Source organism: Opisthocomus hoazin, chromosome 13, assembly GCF_030867145.1.
Source record: "Opisthocomus hoazin isolate bOpiHoa1 chromosome 13, bOpiHoa1.hap1, whole genome shotgun sequence".
NCBI lineage: Eukaryota > Metazoa > Chordata > Aves > Opisthocomiformes > Opisthocomidae > Opisthocomus > Opisthocomus hoazin.
The window spans coordinates 18,885,373-18,908,821 of record NC_134426.1 but is presented as its reverse complement, the minus strand read 5'-3'; the positions used below and the strand labels follow the sequence as shown (position 1 = coordinate 18,908,821).

The following is a 23,449-nucleotide window of genomic DNA, read 5'->3' as shown; positions in this document are numbered from 1 at the left end:
GAATAAATAACACTTCAAACAAAGCACAACTTTCTTCTTTCCTAGAGCTCCGCTGCATCCCAGGACAGTTTGCATGTCGGAGTGGTACCATCCAGTGCATCCCTTCAAATTGGCAGTGTGATGGATGGCCCACCTGTGAGGATGAGAGTGATGAAGTTGACTGTCCAGGTAAGTAAAGCTGAGAAGACTGCTCATCCCAGTGTCAGTGTGTTTTGCAGCTGTACTTTGACTCTTTAAGATCTCTTGCTTAATTTGATTTTAAAGTGGAGATTATTTGGTAGAACTGTACCCATTATTAACAAACTTCAGGTTGGCTTAATGTTGTGCAACTAATGCTATGAACATTTTTTTGCTTGTCTGAATTACCCTTCCATTCTTACAGTCTGGGTAGGTATCCTGGAGATGGGGCGAGTTGGTAGTGTAAAAGGAGGCTTTCATGATGAGAGAAAAATCATGTTGCAATTAAACCAAAATGACACATAAGTCTGTGGTTAAATAAAGAATGACTATTTTGGCTGTATATCACTCAAACTGTGCTGGGTGGCATTGTTGGACTTGGGTAGAGAGCTTGTTTTGTTGCTCGCGGTTCTGATTATGCTTCTTATGCTTAAGTGGAGAACTTTGTTCTGCCAAACAAGCTGATGTATTTACTCTTCATAAACTCTTTGTGATCATACACTTTCGGGAGCCTATCACCAGCAGTGGTTCTCTGCTAAAGTTACTGCATACTGACCTGTCTTTAAAGAAAAAGCAAACAGAATTTTTTGGTTGTGAACACATCATCACAATTTTGAACATTTTCACTTGTGCTTGACAGACCAGTGCAACTCCTTTTCTCTGTGTCTTAAAAGTGAAGGGACCTGTAGTTTTGTGGGTTGTTTTGGTTTTGTTTTTTTTTTTTGCTAAGAACAGTGAAGCAGGAATTTGAAAGCATGAATTCAATTGTGGCATAATGGAAAACTTTGATCTCTACCGTATGGCTAAATTACATTCATAAACTGTTTTAAGAAGTTCTTTGCCACTAAACAGTTTACTTGGGAGAGAATCACGTGAACTTTGCAGCATTGTCATCACAGTATTCAGTCTGTCATTCTGAGTTCTGAGCTATTTGAGAGATGCTACAAAATAATAACATCGGTATTTTACAGCAGCAGGATCTTCTAAATATTCGTATTTTCTAGTGGAATTGGGGAAGTAAATCTAGCACTCAAACTTTGAAACTGTGCTGTAGTTAGCCATATGCCCAGTGTGTGCTATGCACAAATAATTAAAAGACCACGTTCAGTGCTCTTTTTAGAAAGCTTTTGGTTAGTTTGTGTGATTGTGTATATTTGCAGCACACAGGGGAAAAAACTCTTGTTAGTTTCTTCTGACATTGAAAATTAAGCTGTGCCATTGATATTCTGCTTAAGGATATTCTTTACGATGTGGATGTCCTGAAGAAAGACACTTCCATAGCTGTGCTGTTATTCTTCCTCCTTTTTAGCTAACTTTGGCCAAATGGGAAAAACCAGGGAGCTAATAAAATTCTGGAGGTTAATGGAAGTCAGTAGCTAGGGGAAGGCAGAGTTGTGTTAATGTTTGGATTTACTCAAAAAGCACTGAAGGCTTCACTTGTGTGAATATTGGAACATCCATATCAGTAGAAAACAATATTTTTATCTTCTCTTGTAGTGTAGTGTATTAGTTGGCAATTGAAGTTGTTGCATGGAGGATGCAACAAGATGATGTTGACTCAAGGACTGGAGTTACAAAGAATATTTGGTATATGGCTAGGTAGAGGATTATGTGAAAGTAACATTTCTCAGTAGATAGGTTCTGCTTTTGTGTTTGGAGTTTAGGTCTCACTGGACTGTCTGGCCTGACATGATGAGAAGAACTTTAAGTTAAGGAAGGAAAGGAGATGCGTGAGAGAGACTTGATTCATCACCATGTCTGTACGCACGAAGAGGAGAATAACATACATAAAGAATACTAGAGGGGAAAATGATGAACAGCATAGAGAAGGAAAGTATTCCACCTGATGAGAAGAGTAATTGGATAAGTAATTGGTGAAGAGGCTGTGCTCAGTAAAACAGCCAGAAAGCTGGGTGTGGCATTTATGAAAGAACTGAGATATTTGCACAGTAATGCAAGGAGTGTAGCCAGCAAACCAGAGGAACAAGAACTACTGGTGTAGGATGTAAAAGCTCTATTGTACCAGTAACAACAAATTGGTGGGATAGTGTTTGTGGCCTGAAATGGGTGTTCAAGGGCATATGTTATTGAGAATTCTCAAGAATAAGGACAGGTTGGGGTGCTGGTGTGCATGTGAAGGGTGTGCTGGAGTGTAAGAAGGAATAGTGTGAATGAAAGTATATCTGAGGCCAGAATAAGTTTGGAAGAGCACGTTTTTCTTATGTTGAGGAAAAATATGTATGTGACCAGTCATAGGAGAGACTAAGTCCTGGGACGTTGATTGGGGAGCTAGTGCTGCTAATAATAGTATTGCATAGTCATACTCAGAAGGGGTAACTTTCTGTTTTGGCCACTGAATTAGCAAGAAATGATGCAGCTTTAAATTTAGAAAATACCTTTGGATTTAGATGAGCAACTCTGAGATGATTCAGCTAAATTTAAATACTCTTTAATTAAGGTTCTTAATTTCAATAAAGGCAAACTGAACACTAAAAGAACTAGTTAGTAAAGCCATCTGGGCTTGTGAAGCTTTAAATCTTTAAATTAAAAGGTTTGAAATCTCTCTGAAGCATGGAAAGAAAGGGCTCTGAATCTGGTTGGGAAGCGTGTTACTTTTCAGCCTTTGAGCTACTAATGGCACACTCCAGTGTGAGCGACTTGGAAAAGACCAATGGCAGTGAATTAGAGTTTTGTGGCGGTGAAGAAGGTGTGTTTCAATGACTACTTAGTTGTGTTAGTATTTTCAAAGATTAATACAAAGCCAATATGAGTTATTTGGCACTGTTGCTTTAGTTCACCTTTTTTAGGCCTAATATCATGCATGTTAGTAACAAAGTTCTTACTAAAATAAGATGATCATTATTTAATAAGTCAGTTTGGTAATCATGTGTTGTCTGAAGTACAAGAAACACCCCAAACCCTAAGACTTTTTTGTTAGAATAATTTTTTCTGGCATTTTTTTCAGAACGCAATTAAGACAGACATTAATTCATTGACAATCTGAATAAGCGTATGAAATGCCTATTTTTGCTAGACCATATATTTCTGTGAAGACAGTCACCATAGCCGTTTTTATTCTTACTGCCTCTTTTCAGAATGACCATTTTCCGTTAAAACATGGAATTCCTCTCAGTCCCAAACTGGTGATGTGTAAAGTGCCATTCCCCCTGCCCTTCGCACCAGGCGCACAAATGTTAGTGAAATCTGCAGCAGCGATTACCCTCACTTCATCTCTCTGGTAGACTAAAACCATTGGCTGCTTGCTCTTGTGAGCATACTAAAAATTGCTGGAGGGGTTTATGTAGCATGTGCCTGCAACTTCCGTCTACTTAGGCAGTGGAGACTCATGAAATTTGTGGGCTGTTCCATATCAACAGTAATTGATCCTAAGAAGAGTTTATCCCAAAGTGGCGTATTCTGTGGAATGGCAAAACCAGGCATTAATATCTTAAATGGGACTTTTACAAATGGGAATTTATTATTTCTACTCACTTTAACATTTCTATACAAGTAATCAAAGTAGTAACATAGCTTTTCCATCTTTATAAAAGCTCTGTGTTTAAACCCAGATGAAGGATGGGCTTTGAGGTTTGCTTTTGACTGCTCATTGGATTTCCAGCTTTGCTTCTACCAGATTATCAGATCAACTTCTCTGAAGATCTTCTTCGAAGGCCTTCTGGTCAAAACTAATTTTCAGCAGTAAGAGTGGAGCAGGGTTTAATGTAGCTCTGGCTGTTCACCTGTGTTTTGTTCTTATGCTACAGGCTTGATGTTTGTTATGTATGAACAGAGAACGGATGTCTTAAATTCCAGTGCCTTTCATAAATCCTATCCATACCAGTTTTTCAGCTTGCAGTTAGATTGGTGATCATTCTGTTTCCCCCATTCATTTATTTATATTTTTAAAAAATGGATTTCTTCCCAGGAATAAGTGATAAAATTGTGTTGTCAGCTGTCCTTGGACTTATCCCAGCATCTGGATTTGAAAACCTTCAGCTCGCCCTATGGTGCACACCCTTGCCTAACGTCACATTCTTCCTTTGTAAGGTATTTCTCAGTACTGTTTTCTAGACCTGCTTGGTCAGAAACAAGAACACTGGGAAGTTTCAGTAAGCTGAATTCTTAGTGTTTTTTTTTCACCGCCTGAGCCCACAGTTGACACTGAACAGCTGGCTGTCCTGGTGGCGGTGGTCCTGGGGCAGCAGTTGCAAGCAGTGGCTGACAGTAACATGAGCTGTCTTGCAGTTCCATGGCAAACAGTATGATTTTACATGTTTTTTATGTTGAGATTGAGAGTGTAACTTCATACAGAAACAATCTTGCTAGGCAGCTAACTGTAAATGCTGATCTTGGGCAATGTCATCTTGTATGCTGTTCTTGAGGACTTCCCCAGATACTGTATCAGGAAGAAATGTGCAGGCTTGGAGGTCACTTGCCCCAGCACATACACATGATATAATCTTTGAGTCTGCAAAGTCTCTTTTGTGGAGCCAGCTCAAGGTATGGCCAGTAACTGCAGCAGCTGCAGCACACTGTTTTGCAGTGATCATAAACAGCTTTGTGTTTTGTTTCACCAAGGATACCGTGTTTCGTGAAAGTGACTTATGACGTTTGTGCACTTTTTAGTACATCTCCTTTTTTAAAGCTAGATAGTAATGATAAGAACCTCTGATCATTTCCACGCCTTTTCTGAGCCCTTATTGATCTCCTGTATGATGCATCCTTTTTTACCCTACTTCATGGTGTTTAAATTATAAGCTCTTTACTGTCAGTCTATTACTTTGAATAGTGCTCAGCACAGCAGGACGCTGTTCGTGATTGGCATCTATTTCCTAGCATAATACAATTGATAACGCAGCGTGTGGAGCTGCTTGATCTGAGAAGAATCCCTCCTGTCGGGGGACTTCTGAACTGTATTTCCAAAACTTTAGGCACAAAGGTGGATTTAATTCTGAAGTTCTCTCACCTCTCAAATTACCAGATGGAATTAAAAGCTTTGCAAACTTTTAGTAGATAACGTGCTGGACAGAAAATTTGAAGCCTAGGGGACAAGGCAGCTTTTTATGTAGATTTTAAGAATTTATGTGTTTAAAGAGGAGCAACTCAAATTTTGGAACAAGTAAGATATGACAAGACCTGGCTGCTTCACCAACAGTTTAATTTTGACATAGTTTGGCATAGTACATCCGTCATTGTGAAAGGTTTGGCTTGAATGACTTGTCATCTGTGACACGGTAACTCTTGAAACTAGTTCAACTCCCCAAAATCCAATATTTGCCCTTTTATGAGTCCTGAGCCTAGCAGGACCTCTCTATATATTACAGTTAATATCTGCTGTCTGCCTGCCCTTTATTTTTGGTGCAAAGCACACCGTCGTGTGTGTGGCAGATTGCGCTTTCTCTTCTAAGCTTCTCCGAACACAGTTTTCCGTTTAGCATCATGTTTATTCCCCCCTGCAGTGCTGCTCGGCACGCGTATGTTCTAGCCTGTTCCCGCCTCAGCTGGTGCTGGCTTCCACTTTTGTGTGGTCTCAGCTCCTTGGCTCACGTTCCATTTGCACTGCTTGGCTTTTTGCTTCCTTTTACTTGGCCCAAATGATGGAGACACTGAGGGAGATGAAGAAGGAGCTTTCTGCTGTGCTTGTGTGCTTGGCTTCACCGAATGAGACACCACGTGCAAAGAAAGCATTGCTGATACCTTGTGGATAAATGCTGCAGGGTAATCTCCATGGATGTACACAGAAGAGTATGGACAACATAACTGAATTCCTTCTGGCCCATATGAATAACGGGCAAGCTTATATTTCTTTCAGACTTAAACTTGACTACATTTGTTGCCTCTGTTTCTTCCATGTTGCCAACGGGAACAGCAAAACTTGTACGCATGGCACAAAGCTTTTTCTGTGAGTTAGCAAGGCTGTGTTTTGCAGGCGGCAGTGGCAGTGCTTGTTCAACTAGAAGGTAGAAATGTAAGCAAAATTTCTTTCCCTTCCAATCTCTTAATTTTTGTTCTGAACAATTATTGAACTGTTTTGATTCAGATCTGGAAAAGTTTACCAATATAAAATGTAGTAGGAGCCACACAGCACGGCAAACTTTCATTCTGAATTGGAAGCCTGAAGTTTTAAACAACTGGAAATAGTCACAGAATCGGCAGTGTTGGGCAGCTTTCTTGATCTGTAGCACTATACTTAGACTGTAATCATGCTAGACTGAATTAGGTGGCCACTGTAAATTGGAAGGAGCTGGATGAATACTAATCGTGACTTGATCCATTTTGAAACAGATTGGAGGATGCTCATGTCCACCACACTATAGCATTCAAAGGGACAAAGAAATTCCACCCCATGAGTTTTTTCCTTGAACCTGTTTTTCCCTTTTCTCCACCAACTAACAAGCAAATTACACTTCTGGTATGATTGTGTGAAGTCAGAAAAAACAGATCTGTCTTGGCTAGTAAAAATACTACTGTTGCTGTTATTGCTTGTGATTGTAGTATCCAGAAGAATAAAGGTTTTGGAAAATTGCTGATCTTCCAATTTTTTATAGCTTTCAGAATATTAAATATGTACATAAGCAATAAAAGTGATGGCTTTTACTTTCTGAAACATTCAAACATGGTTAGGTTTTGATCTTCTGGCTTAGGTTGATATCTTAAAGCTTAGTCCATGGCACTTAATTTATTTTTAAAGATAAAAATATTTTTATAAAAGAAGCAGGAACAGCAAAGAACATAGAAAATTCTTCTGCACACTATCGGAAAAATGCAATAGAAAACCGGTCCAGTTACATCTTTGCCACTAGAATCTGCAACAGCTTTTCATAGCAGTTAAGAGACTTGGAGGCGTGTTAGCATCTCTTTCTTTATTGCCCTGGAAAAACTTGTCATCGTTGCTTTTCTCAGAGACCGAAAATTCAGCTCAAATAGAAGAGATTTAATATTTGCAGAGCACCAGATTATTAAACAGCTGACAGTGTTGGGCTTGAAGGAGAAACAACTTGTGGTGGCTGCTTTCTGCCTCTTCAGTCCTGCCCGGTTTCAGCAGTGAGTCTGCTGACACGGACAGATGCTGAGGGAAGAATGAGTGTCCTGCTTCCTGGGTGAGAACTGGTTGAACTCACTTTGTATGGGAACTGTGAAGCTCTTTTTCAAAGCATCTGGCATAAATTCTGTCAATTTGTTAGCTCAAGTAACCCTTTCTTAACCCTGCATGTTAAAACCTGTGAACTTGTGTTTTATTCCTGGGGGAGGTAAATTCTTAAGTCGTTGTGGGCGTTCTGTTTAGCCATGCAGGGTCAGCCATATGGTGTTGCATCTGCTCTTACTTCTGAAAGGGAACTAATTCTCCGTGTGTTTTGGTTCTTACTGGTTCTTTGGGTTTAGTTGTTACCATATAATGCCATAGGAAAACAGAGCTTCCCATGCTGAGCTCAGTTCATCTTTGATAAACCATTCTACGTTACTTAGTGTTATTTTTAAAGTCATACTGTAATTAAAGATTTGCTTTTTTAGTGTCTCGGTATTGCTCTGAAAATCATAGTGTAAATATTGCTAGTGAACCATTAGCATTAAGAACAGTCGAATTCTAAAACTAAAAATAGATTGATCTTTAAAGTAATAAAAAATAATCAGTGATCTTCACTGTCAAATTATTTTACCCTTTTGTGTCCTTTGAAATGTACCCTAACTGTATTTCTTGGCACTAATTCTTGCCTGTGATAAATAGTGTATTCTAATATTAAACAGTAGAATTACTACTTTATTCCTGTAGGGCCATGTGAGTGTATTATGCGCAGCCATTTTTTAATGGGTGATCTCTATAGATGTGTAATTCCGAGGATAACATGATAATTAAATATCCCTTGCTCATCGCATTAACTCAGGACAAACTCAGTACACTAGAGCCAGATGAATGCAAAGCTACTCTGCTGTTCCTGGGCTCCAGCTAGTGATTTTTTTGCTCATCGGTGCTGACATTTGTTCCAAGGAGTGCATTGGTTGATGGCGGGTCTTCTGGAGGTCTGTTGCCCCATGTAATACACCGAACAGTCTCCAACTCTGGGTATAAGTTATGAAATTGCTGTGGACCTCTTGCATTTTAAAGATAGTCTCTGAAAGGAGGAAGTTTTATTGACATAGTTTTGAATATATTTCAGACAGATGTAGTTAAACCTGTTAAAGAAGACTATGTAGCTCGTCTTTACTTGGGACCATGACTGGTTTATTTTGTTTAGCTTGGCTAAATAGAGCTAATCATCTTTAAAGGAAAATAAGCTGAATTTTTAATATAGAAATGAATATCTGCGTAGCTCTTTGTGCTGGTTAAACTCTATGACCTTTAATAACATCTGGTAGTATTAAATAACATACTGGTAGATATTTCTAATGCTTATATTACTGGGTTCTTCATTTTTCTCTTTTTGAGGTTAATACCTTATTTCCAGATTGATCTTTCTCAGTGCTCATCTCCATCTTTCTCAAAGATTTCTCCCCACCATCGTGCCAGCCTTCCTACTAGCAGCCTTCCTACTTAGGACCTTGCTAGTTTTGGCTGGCTACAGCCCATCCTGCAGTGTCTCCACCTCAAATGTCTGCTCCTTAGTTACTCCTGTAGGCATGTGGAGTGCCCCAGCCCCTTTTCTGGAATAACATCTCGCACTGTGTTCTTCCTAAGCTACTGAATCCGGTTGTCACGTACACCTGTTAGAAGCCCTGACACTGAGATGAGGGTGTGTATGTTGTTTCAGAAATAATGAACTAACATTTCCTTTAGAAGCTTGAGAGTGAATGAAAATCCTTGTTCTTCTGGTTGAAGATAGGTTTCCTTTCCTGGTTTTAATTTTGTCCTAGATCTCAGAGAATGTGTTGGAAAATGTATTGGAGAAGTTGTCTTTTATCCTTGAACACACAACTGAGAAACAAAGCAGCTGGAGAGTAGGTAGTTCTGTAAACAGGAACAGATAAAATGCACTGGGGATGATGCATTTGTTGCGGCGGTTGAAATGATGAGTATCAAGTCCTGTGTACAACTGCAGGCTGTTGAGAATCTGCCAAGATACTTAGCTTACTCTGCAAGACGCATGTAATGGCTAGTTGGTTTTTTTCAGTTGTAGGTGTTTTGGTTACCTACTGTGTAAAGTGGCCAAGCTCTTACTGCAGAGATCTACCATCTTTGTTTACCTATGTTACTTATCATATATGTCTTGAATAAAACCCAGAGAAAGTTTAATAAAATGAAATCTGCCTTTGCTTGCATCTTTCACCAGTACTGACTATTCATTCTGGTCCCCAGGCTTGACGGGGGACCAGCGAACCTACCATGGGAAGGAGAACGTGGACTCCAGGCACAGTCGAGGGAGAGGAGGAGAGACAACCCGCTTTCACACTGTCAATGTGGCACAGCCTGTCCGATTTAGCAGTAAGTTGCAGACTGGGAAATCTGGGCCATCTTTCTGCTAATTAATTTAGCAATTTTGGCCAGATTTTATTCATGTGCAGTGCTTTTTAGTGTTTTTGTACGTTCTGTTATATATGTCTTGTTATATTGCGTAGTTTGTATAGCAGGCCTATACATGCAAAGAATTCTACTTCCCTAGTGATCCTGTTTTTGTGAAATCAAAGTTGCAGTTTTCTGTTATAACTCATTGCAATTACAGAAAACTAAGCCCGTGGTTTAAGTGATGGTTTCAGTCTGCAGCAGGGGTGATAGTCTAGCCCTCGTTTCTTGATGTGAGCTTGCATGTAGGATTGTTCCCCTGGAACAATGGGAAAAAGTGGGAGGAAACCAAAATTGGTTGCTCTTGATTGAAGTAATTTTGAAGATGATCTTAAAGATGTTCACTATTATTAGTTAATTAGGTGCATCTCTGATGTTGTGAGTTTTGTATCCTTTTTAACAGGAAAAATACTCTTTAGGGAGTGGGGAACTTAACGCAATCCTTCACTTACTTCTCTGAAGACCAAGTTGGTCGAGGGAGTAACATGGCAAAACCCATTGAAGTGCTACATACTCCATCAGTCAGTCAGGAATCTTCAAAAATATCGCTTCAATGTTATCCTGCCCTCTCACCTGCAGCACTGCTAGTGCCACTGTCGACATCCTAGTCCCAACCTTATCTAAAGCGTTATAAATGTCCTGCAAGCGTCCTTCCCAGTGGTCATTGCTTATGCTGCCTCTGAATCTCTCCAGGCCCAAAACATCTAAGTCTCCCCTGCCTTCTCGCTCCCATCTTGGTTCTCTCTTCACTCCAGGGATCATCCAGTGATCTGGGAATGTGAGACAGGACTGATTAGCCTTGGAGGGAAGGATGGGACAGGTTAGGAAGAGGATGTCGGGGGGAGACAGTATGGCAGTAATTGGGAATGATTGCTTTGGACTATGGTCGTTTTCTGAAAGAGACAAGTGATTAGCACAAGTAAAAAGTCCCATCTTCCTTGATTTTTTTTTTTCCAATTTTTTTGACAAAAAATGCCTATTAAAATACATGTTTTGATTTGTCATGGATTCCGGTAGCTAAATTATGTTAATAAAATTTATAGAGGACAATAAAGCAATTTAGAAATTGATATAGCAATATGTAATATGCTGTGCAGTCTGATTGATGCTGTATCCTCTCCCATCTTAGTGATGTTAACAGTAGATTTAAAAAGATCGCATATAAATAGAGAAGAAGGAAAGATATTTAATTGAAGGGCTTCAAATCTAAGTTTGTACATCATTATTTGATTATAAGGATTGCTGTTTCTGAAGGGAATAAAGAGACTTGAGAATAGGAACTCTGTGAATGCATGCAATGCACATTAAACAGTTCATGACTTTAAAGTTCCTTTCTTAAGTGTTGTGCAAAATTAGTACTGGAAATGCAGATGCTAAAATCATATTTTATATCTGTTTTAAATTTCATCCACCTGTCTCTGTGATTATCTCTGTTGGTTACCCGTCACTCCCAAGAACACCAGTCAAAACCTCATGGGCCTGTTTCATCCAGAAATTCCTCAAGGCTTTTGTTGCATATTCCCTTAATTGAGTTAACTGAGACAAAGCAGAGACAGTGGTTCACAGCATCACCTTCTTACTTCCGAAAGACCCACTTTGCAGTGATGTTTTTCCAAGGCAAATAACAATTGCCCCAGGACCCCCATAGTCATTAGTGATGGACTGTGGGAGCAGGATTATGTGGATACTACTGAGACTGTGTAAAAGTAGGTTGAAAACTTCACAGCCAGTTGGATGTATTGCTAACCACCTGGTAGAAAGACAGAATCATTAAATTGGCCACCTCTGGTGTTTTCTTTCTGCTTCTTGCCGCTTGTTTTGACTTGGATTGATTGAACTGATCGGATTTTTGAAGGTGTGCAGGGAAATATCTTCTGCAGTAGATCATCAGTCTTTAATTAAAGACTTTAAAGGCTGTCACAGTGCAATGAAACATTACTAGGTGTCGCATCTTTTTAAATACATTTTAAAAAAATTTCCTTTATCCGGAGCTGTAGTGAAGTAAGTCTTGTGATCTGTAATGCATGCATCTCCTCGTGGTGAGGTGAGGTATACAGAGTACATTGTGTGTACACATCCAAGTGGTTATACACTGCATTGTCATAAACTGATTAGGATGCATTATCTTGAAGGTCCTAATTTGGGGGGAATGGTTTCCCTTCTATTCTTCATGTTTCCTAGGAAAGTGCCCAACAGGATGGCACCACTATGAGGGCACAGCCAGCTGTTACAGAGTGTATTTAAATGGGGAGAACTACTGGGACGCTGTGCAGACATGTCAGCGGGTGAATGGATCCCTCGCCACCTTCACTGCAGACCAGGAGCTAAGGTTTATCCTGGCACAGGAGTGGGACTTGGAAGAGAAAACATTTGTAAGGAAGGACCAGCGTAGGTGAGTAGGAAGGAAAAGACAAAGATCTTGTATTACATGAGAATGGTTTCTGTGTTACACAGATGCTGGTAGTTCAGTTTGCTTAGAACATCTAATAGTGAAATTGACTTCAGGTTAATAACCCAGCATGAGCATGCTGGCTGACTGTTTGGCAGTGGCCAAATTATGTTTTAATTAACATTAACAGATAGGCTACAATTCAACACAGTCTTTTTATCTTCAGGCCATCTCAGCAATGTACTGGGGTTCTTGAACTGCAACAGGGAAGATGGATTTTACAATATTTACTGCTGCACTAGCCTGTATAAAAATAATTCTTTAAATTTTTCAGTGGAATTTTTGTTTCCATTAAGTGCGAGTAGCTCAAACAAAGACTGCAAGTTTGAGATAAGGATGAAGTAAAAAGCCATTTTCAGTTGCAAGAACTATGTTCTAGCAGCTTTATATATTTCATTCTGTTAGTTCACAACAAACTTAATTCCTTTTTTTTTTTTTTTTTTGCCTGTTGTTTTTTTGTCAGGCTCATGGGCTGCCATGACAGAATAACAAGTAGTGGGTCAGTAATGGTGTATCTCTGTCTCTGGATGGTTTGTTCCAGAACAGTCTGATATAGATTGTATATGTTTGTAAAATATTTGACTTCTGGATTCTTTTGTGTGGTTTTTGGGTTCAAGATACAGAAGTACTGCCATAACAACAAAGTAAGGTGCTTATTATAAGTAGAAATAAAATACACAATGAGTTATCATTTGTAAGCATGGAATACTATCAAGTACTTTCCTCTGTTCCTCAGCTGTACTGTCTCTCTCTACATTGCCAATGTATGGGCTGAAATGTAAATGGAAAAAATCATCAGAATGTTTTGAAAGTTAGCTTTTAGGTATTAAGACATGGAAGGTTCTGTGTAATTTATTTTAATTTGTTAGTGTGTTTTTGGCTTGTATCTTTAGAACCTAACTCAATTTTTTTGGTAGGTTTTGGGTTGGATATCAGTATGTGATCACCAATCGAAATCACTCGCTAGAAGGTCACTGGGAAGTAGCTTATAAAGGTAGGCCTCTCAAATTATTACTTAGTTAAATGGCCCATGGAAACGGTCTTAAAGCATGAATATTATTTGCAAGAGCAGCATAACTTCTTTCAGTGACAGTGTTGAAATAGTGTAGGGGAACTGCTTTGCTTTACAGTATCAATATGGAAGAGTTTGATACTTGATACGCGTCTTATTTTCAAGTGTAAGAAGTTTCAGTTTTTCACATTGATGTCTGGTGGAAAGAACGTGTTTTTCAGTTTATTTGGGCTTTGACCTTGATTAAGCTGAGCAAAAGGAAACTACTCTGTAGTTTCTCATTCTTTATGGTGAACGTCTAGATGAACTGCTGATTTCTGATTCTAGTATTTGCACAGACTAGTGTAGGATATTTGGGGGTTTTGGCTTTTACAAATTGGTAGATTTTTATATACTTAAAAAAAAGTCTTGAATTTTGCACAAATTCCCAGATTTTTTTCATTTTAAAGTACTTTAGATAGTTTACTTAAACCAAGACAAAATTTGCCTAATCCCCCCAAAAAATCCCAGTTTATATGAACAACTGAACATTGATAGGCATCACTGGCTGACCTTTTCCAATTGCAAAACAAGCAGCTCCCTCTGCTGAAAATGCAAAGTTATGTTTCTCTAGCTTTTATTTTTGACTAATTCAGTTGAGGGATTAGTTAATCTTAAAGTCATGATGTGAACTCCAGTGTAGCATTTAAAAACTAATTTGAGTAGTTTTCTTCTTGTATGCAATTTTCAGTAAGGAAGAAATTTTTCTGTAAGGAAAACTGTCCATTAAGTACAGATAAATAATTATAGACAGAATGGGTCTTGAAAAATACTTCCTTTGACACATGAGAAGTAGTAGAACCCTGCATAGCTTTCTAGTGACAGTACTTGTTTACTGTGCTGCCGTGTGCAAGAATACTGATTTCTTTTGTCGTTTAAGTGAACAGAGTTGACTGAATATCCAGAGGAAACTGCTCCTTCTTGTGGAGGCAGGAACATTTTAATTAGTTTCTTAAAGTAAAGCACCTAAAGATGTCTTTGGACAGCAGAGGAAAGGCAGGGAGCAAAGTCCAGCTTTTTCTCATAATAGGGATTTCTGGCCTGGCCAGAAATGTTTATATAGGTAGGTTTCTTCTGTGAAACCCAAGAAGACAAACCATTCTGCTTAAAAGGACTCGTTTGCTCTTTGGAAAGTTGACTGCACTGCCATCTGCTGCCAGAGCGTTTGCAATCGGGGAGGCATGAATTATAGAAATATCATCATACATATTTTTATCACAAGTTTTATTTAATTTGATGCATTATATAAGTTTAAGCCTTCTTAATACAGTATATTCTTTTGTTTGCAAGCTATCTATTTAGTATTTCATAAAGTGATGCCTATATGAAATAAAGTACATATTAGTATGTAGTAGCATTCAGTACCTCCTGAAAAACTTGACTTAAGCTTCATTGACTTGTATTGAGGCAGACTGAATTTCTCCTGTCTGTTTGAAAAGTGATTTAGGGTCCTATAACTTGGAAATTTTAATCCATTATTGGGAGATGTGGGACGTAAGCCCTCAAAAAATAGTAGCAGAACCTAGTTACATTAAAAGAAAAGAAAAACCAAAAAAAAACCCCACCAAAAAAACCCAAAAAGCCATCATACCTAATGGTGTTTGAAAGGACCGTTATGTGAGAAGACTGTGTAATATGCTAACTGCAAGAGCTGTTAAAATCAATGTTTAAGCACACAGATTTGGAAAGTAGGCTTTATAAAATACATATAAATACATTTAATAATACATTAAAAATATTTAATAAAAACATATAGGCTAGTTTTCACAATTGCTCTGTCTTGGTCTCCCCATTAATCTCTGCAACTTTGCATACCAGCAGGTTTAATGGTGAAGGAATACACTGGCCAGCAATAACATTTTAGAAGTTATAAAATGCCACCAACACCTCTTGCACTGTTTGGAAACCAATGCTATACAGTCTCTTAACAATTACATAAATTGGAAGGAACAAATAGTGCATAGCACCGCTGGAGCAGCAGAAGCAGCGTTGCAGCCGTGTTCCTGCATAGCACTGCTCCGCACTCCGAAGGAGTGGCATGAGACTTGGCGGAGCCACTCTGTGGTGCGCTGCGCAGGGTGGATGTATAAATGTTTTTTTGGAAGCACTAGTAGGTGCTTGGAGTAGCAGGTACAAGATTGGCATGGGTTCTTGTTCTGCTAGTGTCAAGCATGGCCAAACTCAGTGTTGTTTGGAGGGGTGCGTAGCAGGCAAACTCCATGGGACTCTGGAAAGCAGCACTTGTAGAGATATCAGAACATCACTGCTAGTGGTGCAGAATGACAAAATTACCCAGTACTTTGAAAACAGCAGCCTCTTCTCCCTGTGAGTCACCCCTTCCCTCCCTGCTCTTTGCCTTCCCCCAGAGGAATGTTGCTAATGGAAGCTAAAGCTAGAGGATGGTAGCCTTCTAGCAGGGTTGGTGTGCATGAAGTGAGTGACATTACAGAGCCTTTCTAAAGCTTTGCATACCCTCAGGCCACTCATACCACTGCATCTTGTTCTAGGCTCTTCAGAAGTATTTTTACCCCCTGACCCTATCTTTGGTACGGCTATGTCTGAAAATGAAAACGTTCTTTGTGCCCAGCTTCAGTGTTTCCATTTTCCTACCCTTCGACACCATGGTTTACACAGCTGGTATGCTGAAAACTGCTATGAGAAATCTTCATTCCTCTGCAAAAGGAGTAAGTTTGGTTTAGTTCAGTGTTAACTGTGTTGTGTGTTTAAATATGCATATAACAAATATGGGGAAATTGTTTTGTTATCTTGTCTACCTTTTCGTAGTGAATTAAAAGAGAGAGGGGAGTTAAATTTCTGCTTGGTTTGAATAAATAAGAGCATCATAATCTGTGGTTGTCAGCCACAGTACAGATTTTCACTAAAAAAAGATTGTTAGGCAGCTATACAATCCCAAAAATAAAGTATACTTGGGGAAAAAAAGTTTTAAAAGTGCCTTATTAGTAAATATCACACTTAAATTATTAGCTTATTATATTATATGCTTATTTCTGATTTATTTTGAATATAGCAAATTCTATTAAATTCTTTCCAGCCAATTATTAGAACGTGGAGGAAATGAAAGCAAGTGGAGCTACTGACTTAAAGTGGAAAAAAAGGCTTTCATTCTGTGTCTTGCATTTCTTTACTCCAAGAGGCTTTATACCAATGGAGGCATTGGCAGTATTTTCAGGCAGTATTTAAGATATCTGATATATATGGTGCTTCTTTGCAAGAAGGAGAAAAGTTGATGAACTTCTGCTACAGTTCTTGAAGTTTATCTAGTTTGCTTTTTCTTTAAAGCAGGAAAAAGACTTACAGAATGACAGTGGAGGAAAATTCAGCCCTTCTTTGGGTGCTTTTTCACCTGAAATACTGAAAATTAGGAAGACAGGATATTGCGTTGTCTTCCTTGAGAAGTAATAAAATCTTGGAATCTGATATTGAAGAACATGTTTAGTCAAAATGATGATCAAAAGATGACCTTTTTGGTCCTCTTTCTGGGATGATGATGTAAGGAAGGTGACACCTCTGCCAAAGTGTTAACCAGAGGGTGAGGGTATCAGGTGTGCGAGTTGAGCAGAAGAACACTGTGTCCAATTTCAGGCCTTGCAGTACAAGAAAAACGTTGACAAATGGAGGTGAGTTCATGACAAGATGGTGATGTGGGCTGAAGCACCTGTCCTTTCAGGTGAGGCAGCGGAAATGGGGCTCCTTCAGCCTGGAGCATTCTCTCAAGGAGTTTTTCAAGCAGATGGAGTCAGACTCTTTCCAGTGGTGTGTGGTAGGAGTCAAGGGACGTTAAGTTGAAACAAGATATTTGAATTGATGCCAGGGAGAACTGTTTAGTTGTGAGGGTAGTCAAGAGTGGAACAGACTCTAGGGGAGGTTGTGCAGCCTCTGTCCTCGGAGGTTTTTATGACCAAATTAGGTAAAACCCTGAACAATTTGTTTGGATGTCATAGCTGACCCTGCTTTGAGCAGGAGATTGAACTGGAGACCTCCTCGGGTCTCTTTCAGCCTGAGCTTTCCTGTGGACCCTCCCAGCTGACGTGTGTTTGTAGGGTGGAAGAGGCAGGCCACCCTCCCTGAGCAGCTGCTTCATCTGGAAGGTCCCAGTGCTGGCTGTGTTCCCTGTCTCTGCTTTTGGTACCTGTCGTTAGGTCAGTGGAAAGAAAGGACAGCGGACAGCAGACATCTAAACTTTCTCCGCTGAGCAGGGATCAAGATGTAGCTGGGGCAGTGGAAGTACTATTCCCTGACTTCCCTTTTTAGGCCTGGCCTGTTAAGAGTGTCCTTCAGGTTTGGTCCATAGAAGATCCAGCTTTTCCGAATTACCAGGTGAGATGGAGGGAGCTGCAGCAGGCAATGACAGTGAAACTTAAACTTCTCAGACCACTTGCTTTCCTGTGTCTTGGAGAGGATGCCTGCAAGTGTGTCAATTCCATTAAATACTTAAAACTCACTTTGTCAGTTTTGAGCAGTAAATCATCCCTGTGTGCCTCCAAACTATCCATTATCTTCCCCACTCCTTGGAGATGCCTTTTCAAAGTTGCTTTAATGTGACGGTGTGGCTTTTAACTGGTGGTCTGCTTAGGTTTCCAAATCACTTAATGTAACAGAATAAGCGGGACTCCTGTGTGGCAGGCTCACAGACACTTGGATATTGATGTGCGTTTCTGTTCTAGGCCAGACTTGCGTTGATATCAAAGACAACATTGTCGATGAAGGCTACTATTTCACTCCAAAAGGGAATGATCCCTGCTTGAGCTGCACGTGTCACAACGGTGAACCGGAAATGTGCGTGGCTGCTTTGTGTGAACGGCCCCAGGGGTGTCAGCAGTATCGCAAAGACCCGAAGGAGTGCTGCAAATTTACATGTTTAGACCCAGGTAAGAGTTGACTGCTACATTTTTGTCAAGAAAAATTAGTTCAGTGCTCAACTTGGTTATCTTTGAGTATAGCTTTCTTTGAAATGATGCATCCTTTCAGTGCCTCAACATTGCTGGGTACAAACCCATTGTGGGGAAAGATCTCAAAAAATGGGAAATGCAACACTTCAAACTGTGGCTAGAAATAATGTCATCCTTGATGCTACTTATACAGGAGGAGCAGTAGCTTAGTTTATGGAGGTTGACACTACTGTGGATTTTTAGTAAAGCGTCTTGCGTGGTTCCTTTGTCATGTTTAGTTGTCATGAAAAGAAAATACTTCTCTCTTGAGTGCTAGTTAAGCATCTTTTTCTGGACATGAGCATTTCTGTGTGGAAGTTTGCATGCAGGGATCATGTGGGAAGCAAAGTTCATAAATAATATAATGCGTTTCAGTAAGAATTGGGGCATGCAGCCTTGCTTACTGGATTTGGCATCTCAGTACAGCTTGTTTTGGATCAGTGAAGTCTTCAGTTGACTCTGAACTGTTTGTCAGTCACCATTGGGGGATGTACTGTTTTGGGGGAGGTCTCTTTCTGTAAAGACTTGTGAAAAGAAGTGTATCTTGCTTGGAATTTACTGTGAGGGTGGTCAAATACTGGAGCAGATTTCTTGTGGACTCTCCATCTGTGGGCATATGCAACACCTGGTTGGACTCTGTCCTGGGCCACCTGCTCATTGACGCTGCTTGAGCAGGGGTTGGACTAGATGATCTCAGGATGTCCCTTCCAACCTCAGCCACTCTGTGAGACTGTTATTTCCTGGGGTTTTAAAAGAACCTAGTCTTATGTGAGTGCACTAAGAAACTGTTGTTCTGAACACCTATGGAAAACATGGATGGTCAGCTTTTCCCATCAGAGGCTTCCATTTCAGCCTATTATAAAAAAGGGGTGCTCACTGGCTTCCAAATTTGCAGTTTTTCTTATTTGTCTTAAATATAGAAATTAATCACTAAAGGCCACTGACTCCTTGCTGTCATTCGCATTTATTGTGAGGGTTAAACTTAACAGATGTTCGTAGCTAGTGCTGCAGGCTGGTCAGTGAAAGAGTGGGGGGAAAAAGCAGGAGTCTTCTTCCCACTCTTATCAGTAGAGTTAAGACTTCATATTCACTTTTTTTCATCTTCAGGAACAGTGTCAGCAAAGCATCATCCAGCAAACAGGATAAGATGACCTGGGATAACCTCATGCCGTGTTGTTTAATCCTTGCTTATTGCTGTGGGTCTTAACTATTTTGTGAATACTGATCTGGAGAGTGTATTTTACCATCCTTTCTGATCCTTAAGCTCTTCTTTCTGTAGTGATGCTAAATAAGACGGTTTCATTATACTCTTGCCTGAAGTGTTATGGGTTTTTTTTGTAACTTAGTTTTTGAGAGAAGAATCATCGAGCAGTTGTCAAAATGCCTTCATAATGAAGTTACTTCAGCTAGTGATAAACACTGAAATTTTTAAATGAAGCATTTCAGTTTTCCTTCTGGGTGTTTAAAAGTGACTATTCCAGATGACAAAATTAATGAATTACTTTCTTTAATCAGCATGTATTTGTCTTTGTCCAATTGTCACATATATCTTCCTTAACTTCTGTTCCAAAGGAAAGAAAACAGTTTACTAATCCACAGTAAGTAAATTAATCACCCAATGAGAGACCAGGGGGAAATAAATCTTGCTGCTGGGTTGACAGGTGATCAGCTCTTGCAGTGTGAGTGGGTGAGCAGTGATTATAAATGGATAACGAATATTACTCAAGGACTTGGTAGTAGGGGAATTTTTCAGTGGTAGGAGTAAGCTGAGCAATCGCAGCTATACTCTCTTGAAAGATCCTTCTCATTTAGTTCAAGATAAATAGCAGAGGAAAATCTTTGATGTACTAATGCTGAAACTGAGCTGGGCTGTCTATTTGCCACTCCATGGATATGGCAGAAAATATTTTTTCTGTGTGGCCGTTGTTTAGACAAACCTGCAACTCTTATTTTTGAAAAGGCAATTAAAAGAAATAAAATACTTTGAAAGAGCTGATGATGCAGAAGCTTTTCCAGTGATGAACTGGTGCAGTTACAGGGTATTACTACTGTATTGAGTGTAAAACAGCCTTTCTGAAATAATCTATTTGTACTTATGTCAGTTGGAAATCTCTGTGATGGCTTATCTTGTTCTGTACAAGCTGGGTTCTTTGTCTTTTCTTTAATCTAGGACTTGACAATAGCTTATCCAGCCAAACAGATTGAACGTTAGGAGCTCTCACAGGCTGGGAGCAGTGTGATAGAGGCCCAAGATGCCCCAGAAGGTCCAAGAGTTGCAGTTGTAGCTGGCCTAAAGAGAACACATGGCAGTCAGGCTTTCTGCCTACAAGATTGCATCATACTTGCTGATGTGTGTCTTTAACTGAAGTCACTTTATTCAAGGCAGTTGTTAGTACTAATTTATGATGTTCATGAAATCAGCATTGCCATAAACTGGAGGAGGGACAGTGGCAGGCCTGTGGTGTTCAGGAGGGTCTGTTGGTTGGTGGCTGTGTGGCTGCATCGGTTTAAGCTCTGACAGTAGGAGCTGCTGGAAGGTTTGACAGCACAGAGGCTTTTCCACTGCACAGCCAGATTTGAGAGGGTGTAATGTTCGAGCTCTATGCATGGTGCACTATTAAATGAATTTCTTGTTGCCAAGAATGCATTACGTAATAAATGCCAGCCTATTTAGCGACGTATAAATTAGGTGGATTTTTTTGTTACTAGCATTTGTAGCAAGTCAGCACTTAAAATTTTTGTGAGGCTTTTAGCTTCCTTTTATAAGGAATCTTTGATACAGCTTTAGCTGCTGTTTGTGAAAGGAAAATTGAGAGAGCTCTTGCAGCTGTGGTGGGTGTGGGAAAGGAGAGGTGGCCAGGATCTGGCTGGTTGCTGTAGGAAGTGCGGTGGCTGCGGAGTGGGGTTCCTGCCTCATAGTGCTCGTGTTCTGTAGCACTAGGTGACCAGGTTGTGCAGCTGCTTCATCTGTTTTCTTATCCACACCTAACCTGGGTGTATTTCTCATTTAGAGCTCTTCAGTGGGAAATTGGTGCAAAGAACACAGCAGTCATTTTTAGATAATTTTTCGTTGTGTAGAGTGTCTGTACTTGTGCATGCTACTTAAGCATAACCAAATGTGATTAGTTGAATTGTGAAAAATGAATACCTCTCATGTTTGGCACTGGTAGAACAGTGATAATTTGCTTGCAACAGCCTTCTAGGTGTGGAACTGGTTAGTAGTGGTATGGAGCTCTCGAAGTCCTAAGCTCCTGGGTCTGTGCCATGTTCTGGCACTTGCTTTCTGTGTGATTCTAGGAAAAGATTTAATTCCATTTACCTTAGCGTCTTCACTTCCTGAAGGATGATTATCGTGTTGATTCACCTGTTCAAGGCATTTTTAGTTCCTATTACTTAATGGTGCTAACCAATGTACTGATGACATATGGAATTTAGATGACCACATCTTGGTGATAATGACAATGTTTAGATATTTTGTTACTGGAAATGTAAAAGTTAAGATGTCCAGAAGTTGTGTAGAAATATTGTGTAGATATGCCAGTTTTCAGGCCTTTCCTATAGCTTCCAGGCTTGCTGTCCTCTTCAGTATAACATCATCAGCCATGCCAGGGAGACAAATGGATGTGCAAAATGCCGTTAACCTTTTCTTTTTCCCATTTTCAGAGACCTGGAGCCTTTAACATTTTTTCCCTTTTGCTGGTTAAGATATTTTTAGAAACGTTTAGATCTTCTTGCAATAAGTAGATAAATCACTTGATTATTCATAATTTTCTTACAATTTTGAAATATGGAGAAGTGTTAAACCAGGGTTATGAATCTCCACTCTGCATTTATCTCTCCATTACTGACAGAAGAACATCAAGAAAAATGAGTCTCGAACAAAAGTAACAGGCTTCTTTTATATGTTTTATGTAACAGATGGCAACAGTTTGTTTGACTCAATGGCTGGTGGAATGCGTCTGATCGTTAGCTGCATTTCCTCCTTCCTCATCCTCTCTCTGCTGCTTTTCATGGTCCATCGGCTACGCCAGAGGCGCAGAGAGCGCATAGAGTCTTTGATTGGAGCAAATTGTAAGTAGCTTGTGTCTGTAATGAGTCTTAGATATAAGTAGTGTATGTGCTTCAGAATAAAGAGAGCAGAAGAAATACAAAGTTGTGGAAAACAGCAGTGGAAGTCTGGTTATAGATTCTAGTCACTACTGCAGCCAAATGTAGCTCTGTGCTGGCTGCCTGAACTGGTCATGATTTGTACAAGTTTTGGTTCTCTGAAGCACTCCACATTGAAAGAAAGAGATTTTATATCAATACGTATGTTGTGCCCCGTGCTTATTGACAGATTGATGTACGTAAAGGTGAGAAATGTCATGGTCTTGCTTGGCTGCATGTGTCTTGGTAGGTTCTTCAAACTTGAACTTTTTTAGCTGATAATGGAAAAATATTATTTGTTTGTATGTGGTCCATGTCTGAAGTATCTTCCATGTGTAAATGATCTCCTTAGTTTGAAGAGGTTAGATTCAAATTTAGATGCGATGCAGGACAAACAGGCTTGGGAGCAGGTGTATTGTTGTGTAACTGCAGTGAGTTGACTTGTATAGGTTATGTAGACTTTTTTAGGTCTTCAGGAGACGGGAGTTCCTTCGGTGTGAAAAGTGGAAAAAGGTGTTGAGATCTGCCTTAAACTGAAGAAGAAAGCATGGGACAAAGTCACTTACTGCTGCTTCTTCTCTTGAAATAGTGCACCATTTTAACTTGGGCCGCAGGATGCCTGGATTTGATTATGGTCCCGATGGTTTTGGAACTGGCCTTACTCCACTGCATCTTTCAGATGATGGGGAAGGTGGGGCATTTCATTTCCATGATCCACCTCCACCCTATACTGCTTATAAGTATCCAGATATTCAACATCCAGATGACCCACCTCCTCCTTATGAGGCTTCTGTCAATCCAGACAGCATCCTTTGTTCCACTCCAGGTATGCAGGCAATAACTTCTCTTTTCTTCCTCTTTTTCATTTTGGCTGGAGGGTAGATGTTTGGGGGGTTTTTGTTGTTTGTTTGGTTGGTTTTTTTAAACTAAAATAATGTGTTTTAGTGATTGTGATGGGAAAACAGATTTCACAATAACATCTATATCTGCGACGGAAAAGTCTTTTGTTAAAATGTATCATTAAGCTTGATTTTTCTCAAAGGTTCTTTGGATAACCTAGATTACAAGTGGAACCCATGCTGCAAGCAGTTTAACCCTTAGACCTTACTTATTTTCAGGCCTCGCCTTGCATGGGTTATCTGGTTACCTAGTTTCCACTATGCTGGTACCTTTTCTGGTGC

At 39.8% G+C, this 23,449-nt stretch overlaps 1 protein-coding gene across 3 annotated transcripts in view; it reads left to right on the top strand.

Moving 5' to 3' along the window:
- The window catches only part of DGCR2 (DiGeorge syndrome critical region gene 2), a 51,735-nt gene that overhangs the window by 22,808 nt on the left and 5,478 nt on the right, over positions 1–23,449 (top strand). For 2 of the 3 annotated variants that reach the window (XM_075434609.1, XM_075434611.1), the window contains exons 2-9: positions 46–168; positions 9,470–9,597; positions 11,848–12,065; positions 13,040–13,116; positions 15,681–15,857; positions 17,859–18,062; positions 22,041–22,193; positions 22,858–23,094. In XM_075434609.1, coding sequence (XP_075290724.1) covers positions 46–168; positions 9,470–9,597; positions 11,848–12,065; positions 13,040–13,116; positions 15,681–15,857; positions 17,859–18,062; positions 22,041–22,193; positions 22,858–23,094 — 1,317 coding nt within the window. The remainder of the gene's footprint in view (positions 1–45; positions 169–9,469; positions 9,598–11,847; positions 12,066–13,039; positions 13,117–15,680; positions 15,858–17,858; positions 18,063–22,040; positions 22,194–22,857; positions 23,095–23,449) is intronic. The other variant, XM_075434610.1, reaches the window with a different exon arrangement.